Source organism: Megascapheus bottae, chromosome 14 (assembly GCF_031878675.1).
Source record: "Megascapheus bottae isolate mThoBot1 chromosome 14, mThoBot2.hap1, whole genome shotgun sequence".
Lineage (NCBI taxonomy): Eukaryota > Metazoa > Chordata > Mammalia > Rodentia > Geomyidae > Megascapheus > Megascapheus bottae.
The window spans coordinates 2,487,757-2,506,031 of NC_143522.1; the positions used below are offsets into that span (position 1 = coordinate 2,487,757).

Genomic DNA, 18,275 nt, shown 5'->3' on the forward strand with positions numbered 1-18,275 from the left:
CTGGTTAAAAATTTATGGCATACACTGTTTTTCTAATAATTAATGCAGATTCTTTAAGGTAACAAGTTTTATCTCATTAGATAGTTTCCTTGGTGTTTTCCTTTTCTGATGTTTTTATAGAAATAGATACCATTTGCTGGACACTGTGTCTTCTTGGCAGCAAATGGTAATTCAGTAGCAAGACAAACATTAGAGAGATAATGTAAAAATCATTAATTAGAATCCAAGGAAAACTAAAACCTAAAATAAAATGAACAAGTTTTTTGGGGCCTTTTCTCCTTCTCCTCCCCCCCTCTCCTCCCCCTCTTTTTCCTCCCCCCCCTCTTTCTCCTCTTCCCCCTCTTTTTCCTCCTCCTCCTCCTCCCTCCTTCCCACCCTTCTCCTTCCTTCATTCCTTCCTCTTTCTGTTGTGGGCTTGAACTCTGGGCCTGGGTATTGCCCCTGAGCTCTTCAGCTCAAGGCTATCACTCTACCACTTGAGCCACAAAGTCACTTTCAGTTTTCTGGTAGATAATTGGAGATAAGAGCCTCATGAACTTTTGTGCCTGGGCTAGGTTTGAACCACAATTTTCAGATCTCAGCATCCTCAGTAGCAAAGATTACAGATGTGAGTCATTGGTGCCTGACTATTGTGTGTGTGTGTGTTTTTTTTTTTTTTTCTTAAACACCTGGTCTTTCTATGTACCAGGCTGTGTTCAGAATAGAGTGCTGGGATTTTAAATGTTTGCCACCATAGCTGGCCCATTCCTCCCTTTACCACTTCACTTCTTCTCTCTCCTCTTCCAGATATGCAGTCTTCCTGTACCCACTTGGAGATTATGAAAATAAAGCTTAGAGAAATTGGAATGTTTTACCTCAGTTTATCCAAATATGGAAGCATTGCTAGGATAGGTACATAGTTACTGGTTAATATACAGGGCCATCCCCTTCATTTGTCCTTTTACTGTTACTGTGAAGAAATTAGAAAAAAAATCATTTCTATGGGGGAGAAATGAATTATACTTACGGTGGTATTATGTGCTACCAGGAAGTTTTTACCATGCAGCTGTTTCAGTGAGACAAGCTGACATCACCTTAGAGTGACCAGAACAGCCTAGTACAAAAATTGTTCTGCTTGTTCCTAAAATAAACTGAAACCAACTGAATTACCAAAGAAACATGACTCAGACCGAGCAGCTTGTAGATAGTGCTAGGTATATTCTTTAAGTTCTCTATTTCTGTTAAAAAGTGTAGGTACATACAGAATTTTTAAAAATCCACACTCATACACATATGAATAGATATATGTACATATGTACACATGTATGTATATAACACATGAATACATACTTCAAGGAAAGCATCTTCCAAAATTGAAACTATTTTAGAAATGCTTATCTGATTTTTATAAAAGTCTTCCTGGGCTGGGAGTTGGGCCTAGAGGTAGAGCGTTTGCCTAGCATGTACGAAGACCCACGTTTGATTCCTCTGTTACCACATATATAGAAAAAAGCTGGAAGTGGTGCTGTGGCTCAAGTGGTAGAGCTCTAGCCTTGAGAAAAATTCAAGGACAGTGCTTAGGCCCTGAGTTCAAGCCCCCCACCACTGGCAAAAAAAAAAAAAAGAAGTCTTCCTAATATTTTCTCTAGAAGTCTTTACAATTAATTGTAATTTCACTCTTAAGAGTGAAATTTTCTAATTTCTGATTTCATTTAGTGATGTAACACATATATAGAGTTGATTGACATAATTTTGTAGGTGTGAGGCATCAGTGTACAAGCCTGTATTTTGTGTGTGTGTGTGTGTGTGTGTGTGTGTGTGTGTGTGTGTGTGTGTGTGTGTGTGTGTGTGTGTCTGCCCCTGTTGGGGCTTAAACTCAAGTTCTGGAAACTGTCCTGAGCTTCTTTGCTCAAAATTAGTGCTCTACCACCTGAACCATACCTATACTTCTAGCTTTTTGGTGGTTAAGTATCTCACAGACTTTACTGCTAGCTTAAATTCTGATCCTCAGATTCTAGCTTCCTGAGTAGCTAGTCTTACAGGTATGAGCCACCAGCACCTGGCAAACCTGTAAGTTTTTACTTTTTTTTTTTTTAAGTCTGTAGTTAATTGCTGAGCTATTCTAATTTGTATGATAATTTGGTTTGACCCATATAGAATTTCTTCTTGACATTAAACCTTTTTTTTTTTTTATTGTTGGGCTTACAGTTACATTCTCCAGATAGTGGGTGCATTACTTCTCACACAATGATGCCCCTTCTCATGTTATTGTCCCCATTTCCCCCCACCCTCTCCCAATCATCTTGTTTTCCCTCCTTCCCTTTCCTATTTCAAATAAACAAGTAAACGTATATATAATATACCAGGTAACAAAGTTAGATACAGTAATAATATGAAATTGACCAAGGGGCAACAAAAGAGAAAAGAAATAACAGTGCATTATGAACAACAATCACACAAGATTTTAAAGCTCTTGTTTCCATATCCTGGAGATCCTTTCATTTAGTCTCATCCTATATGACCTTATGTACCTAGGTTTTGAGCTATAGTAATCCTCTGCTAGGAGAGTCTTAGATGTATACTAATTATTACATATGAGGGAGCTTGGCTTAGGGGTAGAGTGCTTGCCTAAGAATGCACGGAGGCCCGAGTTTGATTCCGGGGTACCACATACACAGAAAAGGCTGGAAGTGGTGCTGCAGCTCAAGTGGCAGAGCTCTACCCTTGAGAAAAACCCAAGGACAGTGCCCAGGCCTTGAGTTCAAGCCCTAGGACTGGCAAAAATAAAAATGAAAAACCCCCACAAAACTAAGATATTAAACTTTTAAATTGAGCAAAATTTTAAATTGAACAAATTGTCTTAAAAAGATATTAGAAGGTGGGCATTGGAATAGTAGAGCCACATTGGACAGGGATTAGGAAATCTGACTAAATGTGATCTTGGGAAAAATCTATATTTTGGGAATATTAGTTTCTATATCTATAAAAAGAGAGAGCTAGAAGGAAACAGCCGAGGCATTGTAATTTGAAAACTTGTCTCTGATCCTCAGCCTGTTTAAGTAGATGACATTGGTCCATGTCCTTACCTGGAGAGTGAGTTAGTAGTGCTTACTATAAAATGATTGTGAATACTGTGAGCTAATACATTTGAAAAGCCCCTGGAAAATGCCTGCAATGGAGTACATGTTTTTAAACAATTATTATTAGGTAAACTTTTATGTGTATACACTTCAGATAAGACCTTGCATTATAGGACATCATAACTCAGTGACTGGGTATTGCTGATAGTATTTAGAGAATGACTAGTTTTAGTGTATTCTTTCCCAATCTAATGACTTTTCTTAAGTCATGTCACGCTTTCTTAACTTGTTTTCATTGAATATTATTTTTGCTGAAAAACATTTCAGCTTTTGAAAATAACTGTTTTGGTGTCATTCTTCTGAGTTGTGCTCTTTAATTTCCAAAGTGGGAATGGAATGGTAATGCAGTTTTAGTAGTTATGTTTTTAAAATTGTTGCAGGTTTTTGTTTTCTCTTTCTCTTCTATCTTTTACCAATGTAAAACATGTGGATCCAGTACTGGACTTTTCAAATCATATGACAAGCTTATGAAAAGTATATTTTGACACATGAATGTTAGAGTACTACTGAGTCATGTCTATTATTTTTTATTTCCTATTATTTTTTGGGTGAAATTAAAAAAATTGTTGTTATAAAGGTTCTTTACAGATGGGTTACAGTCATGCAAATCAGAAATGAGTACATTTTCCTTTTTGAATGTCACCCATTCCCTTGTTTTTTCTTACTGTCCCCCTGTATATATATTTTTTTCAGGCAAGTAATTCATTGAATGTTTTAATATAAGTTCAAATACCTAACAAGATGAAAGTAATACTAAAAGACATTTTCTTAATTTTTCTGACAGGGCCAACATATTTCATTAGCACCTATTCATAAGCTGGAAGAAGCTTTATATGAATACCAACCCCTGCAGATAGAGACATGTGGACCACAAGTTCCTGAGCTTGAGATGTTAGGAAGACTTGGGTAAGAATCTAAAATAACTTCACATTGAGGAGCTATTGTGTGTATAGGGCTTTTGGCTTTTGGGTTTTTTTTTTTTTTGTTGTTGACATTTTAGTGTTCTTAGGTTCTCTCTTCTCTCTCTCTCTCTCTCTCTCTCTCTCTCTCTCTCTCTCTCTCTCTCTCTCTCTGTCTCTCTCTCTCTCTCTGTCTCTGTCTCTCTCTCTCTCTGTCTCTCCATCTCTCCGTCTCTCTGTCTCTCTGCCAGTCCTGGGCTTGAGCTCAGGTCCTGAACAATGTCCTTGGACTTTCTCAAGGCTAGAGCTCTACCACTTGAGCCTCAACACCTGGAGCTTGAAGTAGGCCTGGGCACTGGCCCAGAACTCTACCCCTGGGCCTGGGCCTTGTCCCTGAGCACTTCAGCTCAAAGCTACTGCCCTACCCTGGAACCAAGCCCCACTTCCCGTTTTCTAGAGGTTCCCTCCTTCTTCCTCCCTCCCCTCCCTCCCCTTCTTTTCTCTGGGACTGGGCAATGTCCCTGAGCTCTTCAGCTTTTCAGCTGAAAGCTAGTACTCTACCACTTGAGCCACAGCACCACTTCTGGTTTTCTGGTGGTTAATTGGACATAAGAGTCTCATGGACTTTTGTGCCTGTGCTGGCTTTGAACTTCAGTCCTCAGATCTCACCATCCTGAGTAACTAGGATTACAGGTGTGAGCCACCTGTTTATGGTTTTAATTTATAGAAGTTAACTTCTGCTGAGCCTTAGAGGGTGTTCTCTTTTGTTGCTTTTCTCCTGTTATTGCTTTTTACTTGGACTTCCTTGATTCTTGATTCTTTGGTTGTAACATTAGTCTTACTATGCCCTTTATGCCTAACCCTCAGAGTGGTGCTTCTAAATGATCCTTTCTCAAAGGCTAATAACTACTTGTATTCCTTCCTTTAGAGTACAGGGAGATTTCTTGTCCTACCTGCCACTTCACAGCTAAATGCTGTTGTTTTTGTTGGGTGTAGTGAGGGATTTAGGCATAACGTGGTTCTCTCTTTTCACACCCATTTCTGGTTTGTTTTAGCATAGGAGCCTAGGAAAACCTAGAGTTGGCTTTCTTCAGGGGCTGATGGCTTTTGCCCTTTTAAAGATAGAGTAAAGGAGCGAGGACCTTATTCGTTCTCTTCCTGTTGTTGTTTTTTAAACTTTTTTTTTCTTGCACTTAGTGTTTAGATGGCTTTATTCAGTTTATTTTAGGAACTTTATTCATCTTTCACTCTTAGTCTGCTATGGTGGTGGAAGTGTATATGATTGTGTGCTTCAGTATTTAACCCACTGAAAATACTGTTAAAATAAATTTAGTTGGTTGTATTTTTTTCAGTAAATTACTAAGTTGAATAAACTTGAGCAACATATTTTATTACTATTTAGTTTCTGTTTTCCTTTGCCACTATAGTTTTGAGAGTTTTTGTTGTAGTTGTTTGTTATTATTATTGTTTTGTTTTTTGCCAGTCTTGGGGCTTGAACTCAGGACCTGAGCACTGTCCTTGAACTTTCTCAAGGCTAGAGCTCTACCACTTGAGCCACAGCACCACTTCCTGCTTTTTCTATGTATGTGGTACCAAGGAATTGAAACTAGGTCTTTGTCTATGCCAGGTATACACTCTACCACTAGGCCAAATTCCCAGCCCCTTTTTTTGTTTGGTGGCAGTTGTGGGGCTGGAACTCTGGGCCTGGGCACTGTCCCAGCTCAAGCCTACTGCTCTTCCACATGAGCCACAGTGCCACTTCCAGTTTTCTGGTAGTTAATTGGAGATAAGAGTCTCACGGACTTTCGTGCTTGAGCTGGCTTTGTATCCAGATCCTCAGATCTTTGCCTCCTGAGTAGCTAGATTACAGGCATGAGCCACCAGCTCCCAGCTTAGTGTAATTTTTTTTTTCACTTACAAATATGGAATGCAGAGCTGTAAGTTTGGCCTAGTGGGAAAAGTGCTTGCCTAGCATGCACAAAGACCTGGGTTCGATTCCTCGGTACCACATACATAGAAAAAGCCGGACGTGGTGCTGTGGCTCAAGTAGTAGAGCACTAGCTTTGAGGACAAGCGCAAGGACAGTGTTCAGGCCCTGAATTCAAGCCCCAGGACTGGCAAAAAAAAAAAATATGGAATGCTTCACAAATTTGCATGTCATCCTTGCGCAGGGGCCGTGCTAATCTTCTCTGTATTGTTCCAGTTTTAGTATATGTACTACCGAAGCGAGCACCTTACTATAGAGTTTTAAGCATGGAATGTGTCAGATATAGTGTAACTGTAGTACTTGTACTTTCTCATGTGTTTGTCATATTTCAGTCTGATTTGTCCTATATCAGGACAAATAAGGAGTCTGAATCACCTTTATTAATGGAGGTAGTAGTAGTTGCTTACCATTAACCACTGAATATTTATAATACAGTTTCATGATTCTAGAAGCAGATCATTGTCTTTCTCAACATTAGTCCTAGGGGTAGATACCCACAGCTTTACTAGATGATTACATCTAATAAGTGTTGATTATCCCTTTTACAATATCTTTATTCATCCTACTCAGTCCTCTGTCTTCTACTCTTTTCTCCTTTCTTTTCTGTGCAACAAAATTTCAATTATAAATATATTCCCAGAGAATGTATAACAGGTTTATGAGACTGACGCGCTGCCTACTGCGCTAAGGAGGCAACTAACAGGTTTAATTTCTGTAGAGACAGAATAGATCACCTTATTTCCATTTTATTGTATATATCTTAAAAAGTATATGATAAAATTTAAAAGTAGTACAAGTTCATGTGCCGTCCCCTTTATTGGTGCTAAAACATGGATGTAAATACTTTAAAATAATTTTAATTATATATATATATGTGGGAGTTTATGTAAAAAAATGTTTGGAGATATCATTTCTCCAAAGATGGTCCTTTGTCCTTTAATAAAACTTTGATATGAGGTTTAAAATGTAGTTCAATGGTGGAGCATTTTCTTAGAATGCATAAGCACTGAGTTCAATTAGTTAGTTGAGAAAGAGTGAAGAATGTATAGAAATTTCTCATTAACAGGGTATTAGGAACATGTAATTACAGTTCAAATTATGTTGATTGCTCTCTCCTGCTTTGCTCAAGACAGTATGTAAACAAGCACTGGGAAAACTTAACTGCTAATTGAAATTCTCTAGGCCATGGTCTTACTAGTTTTGAAAGCCTTACTAATTGGCAACATGAGATTATCTTTTTAATAATCAGTTAGCTTTGTAGTTAGTATTTTATTACTCTTCAACCAGAGAAGACATTTCTTTTTTTTTTGCCAGTCATGGGCTTGAGCTCAGGGCCTGAGCACTGTCCTTGGACTTTCTCAAGGTTAGAGCTCTACCACTTGAGCCTCAGCACCACTTCAGACTTTTTTTTCTATGTATGTGGTACTGAGGAATCGAACCCGGGTCTTCATGCATGCTAGGCAAGCACTTTAACCACTAGGCCAAACTCCCGGCCGAAGACATTTCTTTAATACAAATTATGTACTCAATACAAATTACGTACTTTAATACAAATTTATGACTCAATTTCATGAATTCCAAGTTATTAATCAAATATAACTGTGATTTTAAGATAGCTATAAGTGATACATTTAATGAGTTGTTTATTTATGAGCTTATACAAATAGGAAAAGAATTGCTTTTCAAAGTACAGAGTAGATATCTTTATTATTTAAAAAATACTTTTTCTTGAGCTTGATTAAATAGTTAATGTCCTTTCTAAAACTCCTCAATTATCAGTTAACAGATGAGAGTTAAAAGTTATAACTAAGGAAATTTAAAATTGTATTAAATCAGGCACTAGTGGCTCACACCTGTACTCCTAGCTACTCAGAAGGCTTGAGATCTGAGCATTGTAGTAAATGAAGGAAAGTCCATGAGACGTTTATCTCTAATCACCTAAAAGTAGAAAGGGGAGCTAGGGGGCCAGGAATTTGGCCTAGTGGTAGAGTGCTTGCCTAGCATGCACAAAGATCCGAGTTCAATTCCTCGGTACCACATACATAGCAAAAAGCCAGAAATGATGCTGTGGCTCAAGTGGTAGAATTCTAGTCTTGAGAAAACCCAAGGACAGTGCTCAGGCCCTGAGCTCAAGCCCAGGTCGGGTAAAAAAAAAAAAAAAAAAAATCCAAAAAAGAAAGGGGAGCTAGGGCTCCAGTCATAGTGTTCTAGCCTAGACTTAAATAAGAAGAAAAAAAAAAAACCCTCAAGAGCTTAGACTTAAAAAAACAACGAAAAATATCAAGACAGTGCCCAGACCTTGAATTCACATCACACAACTCATACAAAAAATTTTGATTTTATACATTTATAGTTTATGTTAGTATGAATTCATACATTTTTGTTTCATTTATGAGTTCATACTGCATTTTAATGAATGTTTATGAACAGATTTCTATGTTACTCAAATGTTTGAATAATGAAACATAATTAAAAGCTTATAAGTATTTAGAATAGAAATGAATTTGTGTGCTTTGTATGTAAGGTTTAAGGCAGTCTTTATCACCAGACTTAAAAATAGTACATGGAAAAACCTAAATTGGTTTCTTTGTTTTTATGCCAGTCCTGGTGCTTGAATTCAAAAGTGCAGACACTGTCTCTGAGCTATTGTGCTCTAGGCTAACACTCTACCACTTGAGCCACAGCTTCACTTCTGGCTTTTTGGTTGTTAATTAGGGGTAAGAGTCTTATGGACTTCTCCACTTAAGCTAAGTAGGCACCTTAATAGCTAGGATTACATGAGCCACTGGCACTTGGCTCCTTATTTTTACCAGTCCTGGGCTTTGAGCTCAGGGCCTGAGCCCTGTCCTTGGGTTTTCTCAAGACTAGAGCTCTACCACTTGAGCCACAGCACCACTTCTGGCCTTTTTTTTTCTATGTATGTGGTACCAAGGAATCCAGCCCAGGTTCTCATGCATGCTTGGCAAGCCCTCTACTACTAGGCTAAACTCCCGGCCCCAATTCTTTCTTTTTTTAAGTATTATTTATTTATTTATTTTTATTTTTGCTAATCCTGGGCCTTGCACTTGGGCCTGAGCACTGTCTTTGTGCTTTCTCAAGGTTAAAGCTCTAACACTTGAACCACAGCACCACTTCCAGCTTTTTTCTGTATATGTGGTACCGAGGAATCGAACCCAAGCCTTCATGTATGCTAGGCAAGCACTCTACTGCTAGGCCAAACTTCCGGCTTGCTCCTTATTTTTATTTATTTATTTATTGCCTGTCCTGGGCTTGAACTCTGGCTCGCTCCATTTATTGATTGATTGATTGATTGATTGATTGATTGATTGCCTGTCCTGGGCTTGAACCTAGAGCTCTACCACTTGAGCTAGTCAAGCACTCTACTGCTATGCCAAACTCCCGGCCCCTCCTTATTTATTCTTATGAATCAGTCATAGAGTACAACTGTTAACTCTTAAATTGAAAAATATTTTGTTCTGTTTAAATTGCTCATTGTATGAAGTAGTTTTAAGTCTTTGAGCTGTTAAATAGGTTAAAGTAAATAATTTTGCATTGTTCTCCTTAGGAAGCCCTGTCTTTTAATTATTGTTTCTGTTTACTCGGCAATACTAAAATTAAATCCTGCTGTAATTAAAAAGAAAGTTCTGAACTACCTGGTGAGCAAGCTTTCAGACTAAGGCGTCTTTGGGGGAGCCTTCAGATTCAAACTATAGCTCCCAGGTGCAATTATTTGGGTTATAACTGTAAAATTTCTTTTGCTTTATTATATATATGTCTCAGCCTCCTAAGTAAGTAGATAGGATTATAAATGTGAGTCACAAAGCGGTGGGTGCCCCACTTTGACTAAAACTTTTGAACCTAGTATGATGCAAATTCTTATTCTTTTTTTTTAATTTTTTTTAATTTTTTTTATTGTAATTAGTAAAAGGGTTACATGATATTTTCCAGATAGAAGGTGCATTAATTCACATACATTGATACCCTTTCACATGTCTTGGTACCCATTTCTCTCCCCCCCCCATACCCCCCACACAAATTCTTATTCTTATATTCTTATTTTTCTGTGAATGCTTTTTATCATTTTGACTATTTACATTTCTATAGACTAAGTACTTTTAAAAATCAAATTTAATCTTTAGAAATTTTTGTACATATCAGTGTACTTGAGCCTAATGATCTATAATTATTTTGAAGTACCAAATATTCTTTTTTTGTTGTTTTTGCTATGGGACTCATGGCCTCATGCTTGCTCAGCTCAATAGCAAATATTTTATCCCGAGATAAATCTGAGCTAGTTAAGGAAATTTGATTTTGTTGTTGTTGTTGTTGGTTGTGGGGCTTGTACTCTGGGCCTGGGTACTGTCCCTGAGCTCTTCAGTTCAAGGCTAGTGCTCTACCACTTGAGCCACAGCGCCACTTCAGAAAATGTGTTTTTCATGGGTTTCTTTTTTTTTTTTTTGCCAGTCCTGGGCTTAAGCTCAGGGCCTGAGCACTGTCCTTGGACTTTCTCAAGGCTAGAACTCTACCACTTGAGCCTCAGCACCACTTCTGGCTTTTTCTAAGTATATGGTACCAAAGAATGGAACCTGGTCTTCGTGCATGCTAGGCAAGCACTCTACCACTAGGCCAAACTCCCAGCCCTTTTCCTGGGTTTCTGTCAGTGAAACAGAAGGCCGTCTATCATGCCTTGAAACTTTTAGGATTTGGGCTTGGAGGTTTGAGCAAAAGTGAAAGGTACTGAGTTCAAGTCCTAGTCTTGGACCTAAAACAAATAAAACCTTTTTTTTTTTTTTTTGCCAGTCCTAGGGATTGAACTTAGGGCCTGGGCACTGTCCTTGGGCTTTCTCAAAGCTAGAGCTCTACCACTTGAGCCACAGTACCTCTTCCAGCTTTTTCTGTGTACGAAGGAATGGAGCCCAGGGCTTTGTGCCATGCTCCTCTCTCCACCCCCAAAGAAAATCCTGTGACTGAAGAAATTAGAAACTGAGTCAGCTTTATTAAAGTATAGTCTACATACAGTAAAATATCTAGTTGTAGATTTCCGTGAGTTTTGACAAGAGGAAATAGTGTGTGAGCACCACTACACTTAGGACCTATTTCTGTTTTCATGTTTATCATGCATTTCTCTAGAAACAAATTATATTTCTAAAGATAGGAAGCTGTTATATTCTAAAGTTTTCATGAGGAAATATGGTATTTTATATGGCCAAGGCTCTTGTTGACAATGGCATGGCTTGACTAATAAGGGAAAAATGCTAGTTTTATCTTATATTTTGTATTTTCTATGCTACTCATTTACATTTTCATGTCAGTTTTATAAAAGCCCTCAGGAGCATTACAGAATCAAAGAATATAGACAATAGTAGAGTTATGTGAGACTGTACTATACGTGTGTAAGAGCAAATAGTTTATATTATACTTGATTCTAACTATGGAAATAATATTAAATTAGCTGTGCTGCTTGCCATGACAGCAAAATGTTTTTGTTAGTTTTGAATTAACAATCAAGTCACATATCAGCATGATCTTTTGTGCTTAAAGTTCTAGTTTGGCTCTGTTCTGGTAAGTTTTAAATCCTTGTTTTATGCAATCTTGAAAAAAATATGTTTCAACTTGAAGGCAGTTGTCAAACAAGCTTCTTTCATCAGGAGTCAGACACAGGGCAGCTGAATGAAGCTGTTTAGTCTAGAGTAAATGCTCACGAGATTGCAAGGTCACTGAGGAAATGTAATTATGCAGTGGATTCCAGAGTGGCTTTTTGTAAAACAATTTTAAGAGTATTAAATCATAATACTAATTAAAATATATATAATGAGACATATTCCAAAATTAATCCCAGAAAGAAAGGCAGTTAAATATAATAAATTATTGCAATGAAATATAGTTTTAATTCAAATTTTATAAGACTCCAGAAAAGCAAGTTTTATTTATTTTGCGAATTTGGCTATTCCTCCCAAATCACTATAAAATTTGTCAAACCCCTGTAGACTCTCTATATAATTGTCTCAATTGGGAAATGAAACATTTTAGCATTTAGCTCAAGTTAACTGAGAAAACAATTCTTTCAATGCTTGCTTTACTTTCAATATTCATTTGCTTATCACCCAGCAAGTATTTATGAAATATTTACTATGAACCAGTTACTCATCTGGGTACTGAGAAAAGAACAATGACTAGAATGCCTATTATGAATGCCCGTTTTTTGTAAAGTCGCAATGAAAAATAATTGAATTTGTTAGATGGAAATTTGCCAAGAGTTTTCCAGCAATATAGCCAAAAGGATATGGAGATATAAGATCATTGGCTCACGTGAATATGGAAGCTTTGAGTTCCTAGAGATACATGTGGTCTGCAGTCTGGAAAATGAGAGAGTGGTGGTATAATTCATTCTGAGTCTAGAAGGCCCACAATGTGACTCTTGTGAGATGAAGGCCCAGGAATGAGTTTGTGGCTAAAAGGATAGACATACTGTAAGAGATTTAAGTCCCAGAATGTGAAGATATAACAACTTAGATGTTGTGATGTCTTAGGGTAAAAAATGGAATATCTTAGTTCCAGAAGAAGGTAAATTTTCTCTTTGCATTTTTCTTCTTTCTATTAGGCTTTTAGCTAGGCTAGATGAAGATGGATCTTCTTTACTCAGTATACTGATTCAAATGTTAATCCCTTCTGGAAACATCCTCCCAGATGTACTCAGAAACAATGTTTTATCAGCTGTCCATCATTCCTTAGCCCAGAGGGTGACACATAAAATTAGAGATGTCTTCAATCACACTGAGGGTGATAATTAGTACTCTGAAGACAAATACAGAAAGGTAAAAGATTAAAGAGTAACTGGAGTAGGGTGACTCCAATTTGAATGCCTAAAATGGTAGTTTGTAATGAAGTCTTGTAAGATGATGTTTTAGCAGAGACATGAATTTGGCAAAGAAATGAATCATGAAAGATTCTGGGAAGTCAGAGGAACTGTAAATACAAAGGCCCCTAGGGGAAGTGTATATGGAGGCAAGCAAGGATTCTAATTTATCTGAAGATAAAATGAATATGGGGAAAGTTGGAGAAGAGGTCAGAGAAATAGCAAGTTTTTATGTAAGGGGGCGGGTTGGGCTTTCTTTGCTATGACTGATATTTTTAGACAATGGTAAAGATTTGTGTTTTTAATTTAAAGGAGAAATATTTGGAAATTTTTTACTTTGATAGGAAGTTGTCAAGGAATGAGATTTGCTGTGATAAAATGTCTAGAAAGGTGTATTATAGGGAGCTATGGTGACAGTGGTAGAAAATAATGGTGAAAGGAGGAAAACAGGTAGCAGCCCAGATTAGACAGTGGCTTGCCCTAATATGGCAACAGTATGGTTGGCAAGAAAGTATTCCCATTATGAATATGGTTTTGATAGCAGGGACAAAAGTGTGTGTGTGTACACACGCGTGTGTATATGTACTAGAGTTCTAACTTAGGGTCTCCTGCTCATATTTGGCCTTTTTGTTCATGGATGTACTTTACCACCCCTAGAGTCACACTTCTACTTCTTGCTTTTTTGCATTTCCAGTCCTGGGCTTGGGTTTAGGGCTTGAGCACTGTCCTTGGATTTTCTCAAGGCTAGCTCTCTACCACTTGAGCCTCAGCACCACTTCCAGCTTTTTGCTATGTATGTGGTACCGAGGAATCGAACCGGGGTCTTCATGCATGCCTGGCAAGCACTCTACCACTAGGCCAAACTCCCGGCCCCACATTTATTTCTTAAATAACATATTGCACACAGAAATTAGTGAGCTACCAGTTCTGTAGTCAGTTCTAAGCTCTCTCTCTTTCTCTCTCTCTCCCTCCCCCCCCTCTTTTTTTTTTTTGCCAGTCCAGGGGTTTGAACTCACGGCCTGGGCACTGTCCTTGGACATTTTTTGCTCAAGGTTAGCATTCTGCCACTTGAGCCACTTGGCTTTTTCTGTGTATGTGGTACCGAGGAATTGAATCCAGGGCGTCTTGCATGCTAGGCGAGCACTCTACCACTAGGCCACACTCCCGCCCCCAAGCCCCAAGCTCTTTTTATTTATTTTTCATTCTATAAACTCAGCTACATCTATATTCACTCAAGAATAGGTTTGTAAGGTTTTGAAATTCTATCTCCTTTCTGACTAAGTTTTTCTTTCAAATTCTCCTTTGGTATACATATTCCTGAGTTTAAACAATAGATTTCAATTAAACAGTGATACGTCAGTGATTGTGAAAAAGGAATTTAGCTGTTGAAACTTTTGTGTTTGAAGTTTTTCCACTGTGGGGACCATTTGAAAGTTGCTAGAATAATTTTATTGACAGATCTACAAACAGTATTACAGATTCTGAAATTCATTGTGAAATAGAAATTTGGTTGTCTTTCAAATTTTCTTTTAGTCAGGGAGATTCTTTGTTTGGGATATGTTGCTTCATGAAAGCTTTTTTTTGTTTTGGTCATGGGGCTTGAACTCTGGGCCTGGGCCCTGTCCCTGAGCTCTTCAGCTCAAGGCTACCACCCTACCCCTTGAGCCTTGGTCCCACTTCCCCTTTTCTAGTGATTAATTGGAGATAAGAGTCATCAAGGTGCCCAGGCTGGCTTTGAACTGTGATCCTCAGATCTCAGCCTCCTGAGTAGCTAGGATTACAGGCATGAGCCACTGTGCCTGGCTAATTGTTTTTTTTTTTTTCATTTATTAATTTTAAGTGAATTCTTCTTTTGAAAGAAAAATTACCAAGATGATAGTAAAATTTGAATCAGATGACCAAGTAGGATTTACTTTTCATTCTAGAATATTTCAGTGTGAGAGAAGATATGGATTGGTTATATGTAGCTTTTTTATTTGCATGGCTGAGAACAATAGGTGATATCAAGACTACTTAGCATCCCTAGATTCTGCATGACTTAACTTATTCCCTCCCCCCCCCCCAATAGGTCATGGGCTTGAACTCGTCCTGGGCACTGTCTCTGGGCTCTTCAGCTCAAGGCTACTGCCCTATCCCTGGCCCTGGGTGTTGTCCCTGAGCTCTTCAGCTCAAGGCTACCATCCTACCCTTGAGCCAAGCCCTGCTTCCCAGTTTTCTAGAGGTTAATTGGAGATAAGAGTCTCAGGTCCTTTTGTACCCGGGCTGGCTTTGAGACTTGATCCTCAGATCTCAGCCTCCTGAGTAGCAGGAGGCTTGAGCCATGTGCTGGCTATGACTTAACAATTTTTGGTTCTGATCCTGCCCATTTAATGAGTCAAATTCTTGTTCTTCATCTCTGTATTTCTTTGTCTTTTCTTTTTATTTTCCTCCTGGTTCCAGCTCATGAGTATTGGTATTATAGACATGGGCTGGCCACCATATCCAGTTTTTTGTTTTTTTTTTTTGCTAGTCCTGGGTCTTGAACTTCAGGGCCTGGGCACTATTCTTGGGCTTTTCTCAAAGCTAGCACTCTACCACTTGAGCCAAAGAACCACTTCTACCTTTATCTATATATGTGGTACCAAGGAATTGAACTTGTGGGTCTTCATGCATGCTTGGCAGGTACCCTACCACTAAGCCACGCTCCTGGCCCTTACTTCTATATTTCTAAGTAACACTTCATAATAAAGAAATGATTAGGCCTTTGAAACATTTTTTTTTTTTTTTTGCCCCTTTCTCTTTCTGGCCCCGCTCGCTCCGGCCCCGCTTGGCTCCAGCTTGCTCTTGGCCCCGCTCGCTCCGGCCCGGCCCTGCTCGCTCCGGCCCGGCCCTGCTCCTGGCTTCCTCTGGCCCTGCTCGCTCCGGCCCTGCCAGCTCTCGCTTGCTCCTGGCTCTGCTCGCTCTGGCCCCTTCTCGCTCTGGCCCCTTCTCGCTCCGGCCCCGCTCGCTCCGGCCACCACTCGGTTGGGCTTTTTGTTCACTTCAGCTCAGCTCGCTTCTTTCGCTCTCTTGTCTCTGCCACTTTTCCGGTTTGGTTGTGTCTCGTCTCTGCCACTTCCGGCTTGGTTGTGTATGTGGGATACCGAGGAATCGAACCCGGGTCTTTGTGCATGCTAGTCAAGCACTTTAACCGCTAGGCCAAACTCCCGGGCCCCCTTTGAAACATTTGTCCTACTCTTTCATTTGCGTAGATACCTCTCTATAGTTACTTTCACTCTTGAATCAGTGTGCACTATTTTCATGGTATGTATGTTAATATTTTAGCTGATACCAAATACAATGATTTTGCCAATTTATGATGAATTCAGTATCAGTGCTATGCCTATAATCCTACTACTCAGGATGCTGAAATCTGAGGATCAACTAGGAAAGTCCCCAAGACTCTTATCTCCAATTGAGCATCAAAAAGCTAAAAGTGGAGCTGTGGCTTGAGTGGTAGAGCACTAACCTTGAGCAACATAGCTCAGGGACATTGCCCAGGACTAGAGATCAAGCCCCAGGAATGACTACATACACAAAAAAAATTCTGAAGAGAGGAAGGGGAGGATAGGATACAGTCATAAAATTCAATACAAATCCTGCCGGGCACGGTGGCTCCATGCCTGTAATCCTAGCTACTCAGGATGCTAAGATCTGAGGATAGAGGTTCAACGCCAGCATGGGTACTAAGCATTGGGACTCTTATCTCCAATTAACCACTAGAAAATGGGAAGTGAGGCTGTGGCACAAGGGGTAGGGCAGTAGCCTTGAGCTGAAGATCTCAGGGACAGTGCCCAGGCCCAGAGTTCAAGCCCTATGTCCGACAAAAAAAAAAAATCTTAGGAAAATTGAGGGAGAGGGTGTAGAGGCGTAGAAGGGATTGGAAGAATGATGAAATGGGTGACATTGATCAAGATGCATTGTATATTCATGAACTTATTTTTGAATGGCAACTTCTTTGTACAACTACTTAATAAAAATATAATTTATAAAACTCTGCAAGGAGTGATTAGCTGTCTTTAGATTTAGAAGAAACTAAGTTATATCAGAACTTCATATATGTACTGTCTTAATTTTTTTTTTTTTTTACCAGTCCCAGGGCTTGAACTCAGGGCCTGAGCACTGTCCTTGGGCTTTCTCAAGGCTAGCATTCTACACTTGAGCCACGGCATGTTTCTTCCTTTTCTTTCTCTCCTTCCTTCCCCACCCTCTTTCTTGAGCTCAAGCATGGGTGCTGTTCCTGAGCTTCTTTGTGCTCAAGGCTTGCACTCTACCACTTGAGTCACAGCACCACTTCTAGTTTTTTTCTGTGATTAATTGGAGACAAGAGTCTCATAGACTTTTCTGCCCAGGCTGGTTTTGAGCCCCAATCCTTAGATCTCTGCCTCCTAAGCACTGTAACTGCAGGTATGAGTCACTGTAGCCCAGTGAAGTTAGCCTTTATTATTTCCAAGTTTGTTTTGTTTGTCTCCTTTGAATTTCTTGTATGGCATGGAAACATGAGAAGAAGTATTGTTACCTTGTTCCTTGTCTTAGGCAAAAACATTGAATATTTTGATCATTAAGGCTATTTAGGTTATTTATTGTTGTGAGGAAACTGCTAGTTTCTGTTTTTGAAAGAATTTATCCATTTCGTCTAATATAAAATGTTATGATATTATGTTTTCATTTTAATCTGTGGAATCTGTAGTTGTAATAGTTTTGTTCAGAAAAATTGACATTAGTTTTTATCTTAGTTAAGAAGGAAATAAAAAAAGACATAAGTTATAATCAGAACACATCCTTTTTTTTTTTTTTCTTTCTTTTTGTCAGTCGTGGGGTATGAACTCTGGGCCCAGGTGCTGTCCCTGAGCTCTTCAACTCAAGACTACTGTTCTACCACTAGAGACACAGTGCCACTTCCAGTGCCTTTGATAATTACATGTCTTTTAACCTTTAAATTGATGGTACTGTAAAGTGTACATCATTAATTTTCTATTTGAAAACTCAATATCACAAATTGAGATTCAGATAACTGTTGGAATTGTGTCCTGAAAGATTTGTATTCTCTGTAAAATGATTTCCAAGAATAGATAACCATTCATTCATTCATTCATTCAGTTATATTTAGGTATGTGGAAATTGTGCTTCCATTTAGAGAGACTGGGGCAAAAATTACCTGGAGATTGAGTTGGTAGGAAATTTTTAGACATATGTAGCTTGGTGATGCTTTTAACTGTTAAAATATAAAACATGCTAGTTCTTGCATGATGCAATTCATCCTTTTAATTTCTTTAAATTTTTTAAATTTCTTTTCCAAACAAATTAAACATTAGAAATAGTTGAAAACAAAACTATAAATATACAAAACAGGTTAGTTATTGGAAATCTGTTCCATTTTAGAAATTGAGATTACA

At 38.6% G+C, this 18,275-nt stretch overlaps 1 protein-coding gene and 1 non-coding gene across 2 annotated transcripts in view; one reads left to right on the forward strand and one right to left on the reverse strand.

Moving 5' to 3' along the window:
• Nucleotides 1-18,275, forward strand: part of Mnat1 (MNAT1 component of CDK activating kinase) — a 118,248-nt gene that overhangs the window by 64,166 nt on the left and 35,807 nt on the right. Inside the window, exon 7 of the mRNA XM_090344231.1 lies at nucleotides 3,904-4,025. Coding sequence (XP_090200357.1) covers nucleotides 3,904-4,025 — 122 coding nt within the window. The remainder of the gene's footprint in view (nucleotides 1-3,903; nucleotides 4,026-18,275) is intronic.
• LOC150054524 (U6 spliceosomal RNA) lies at nucleotides 6,145-6,251 on the reverse strand. Its single transcript, XR_016537734.1, has one exon. It is a non-coding gene; the product is annotated as a U6 spliceosomal RNA (small nuclear RNA).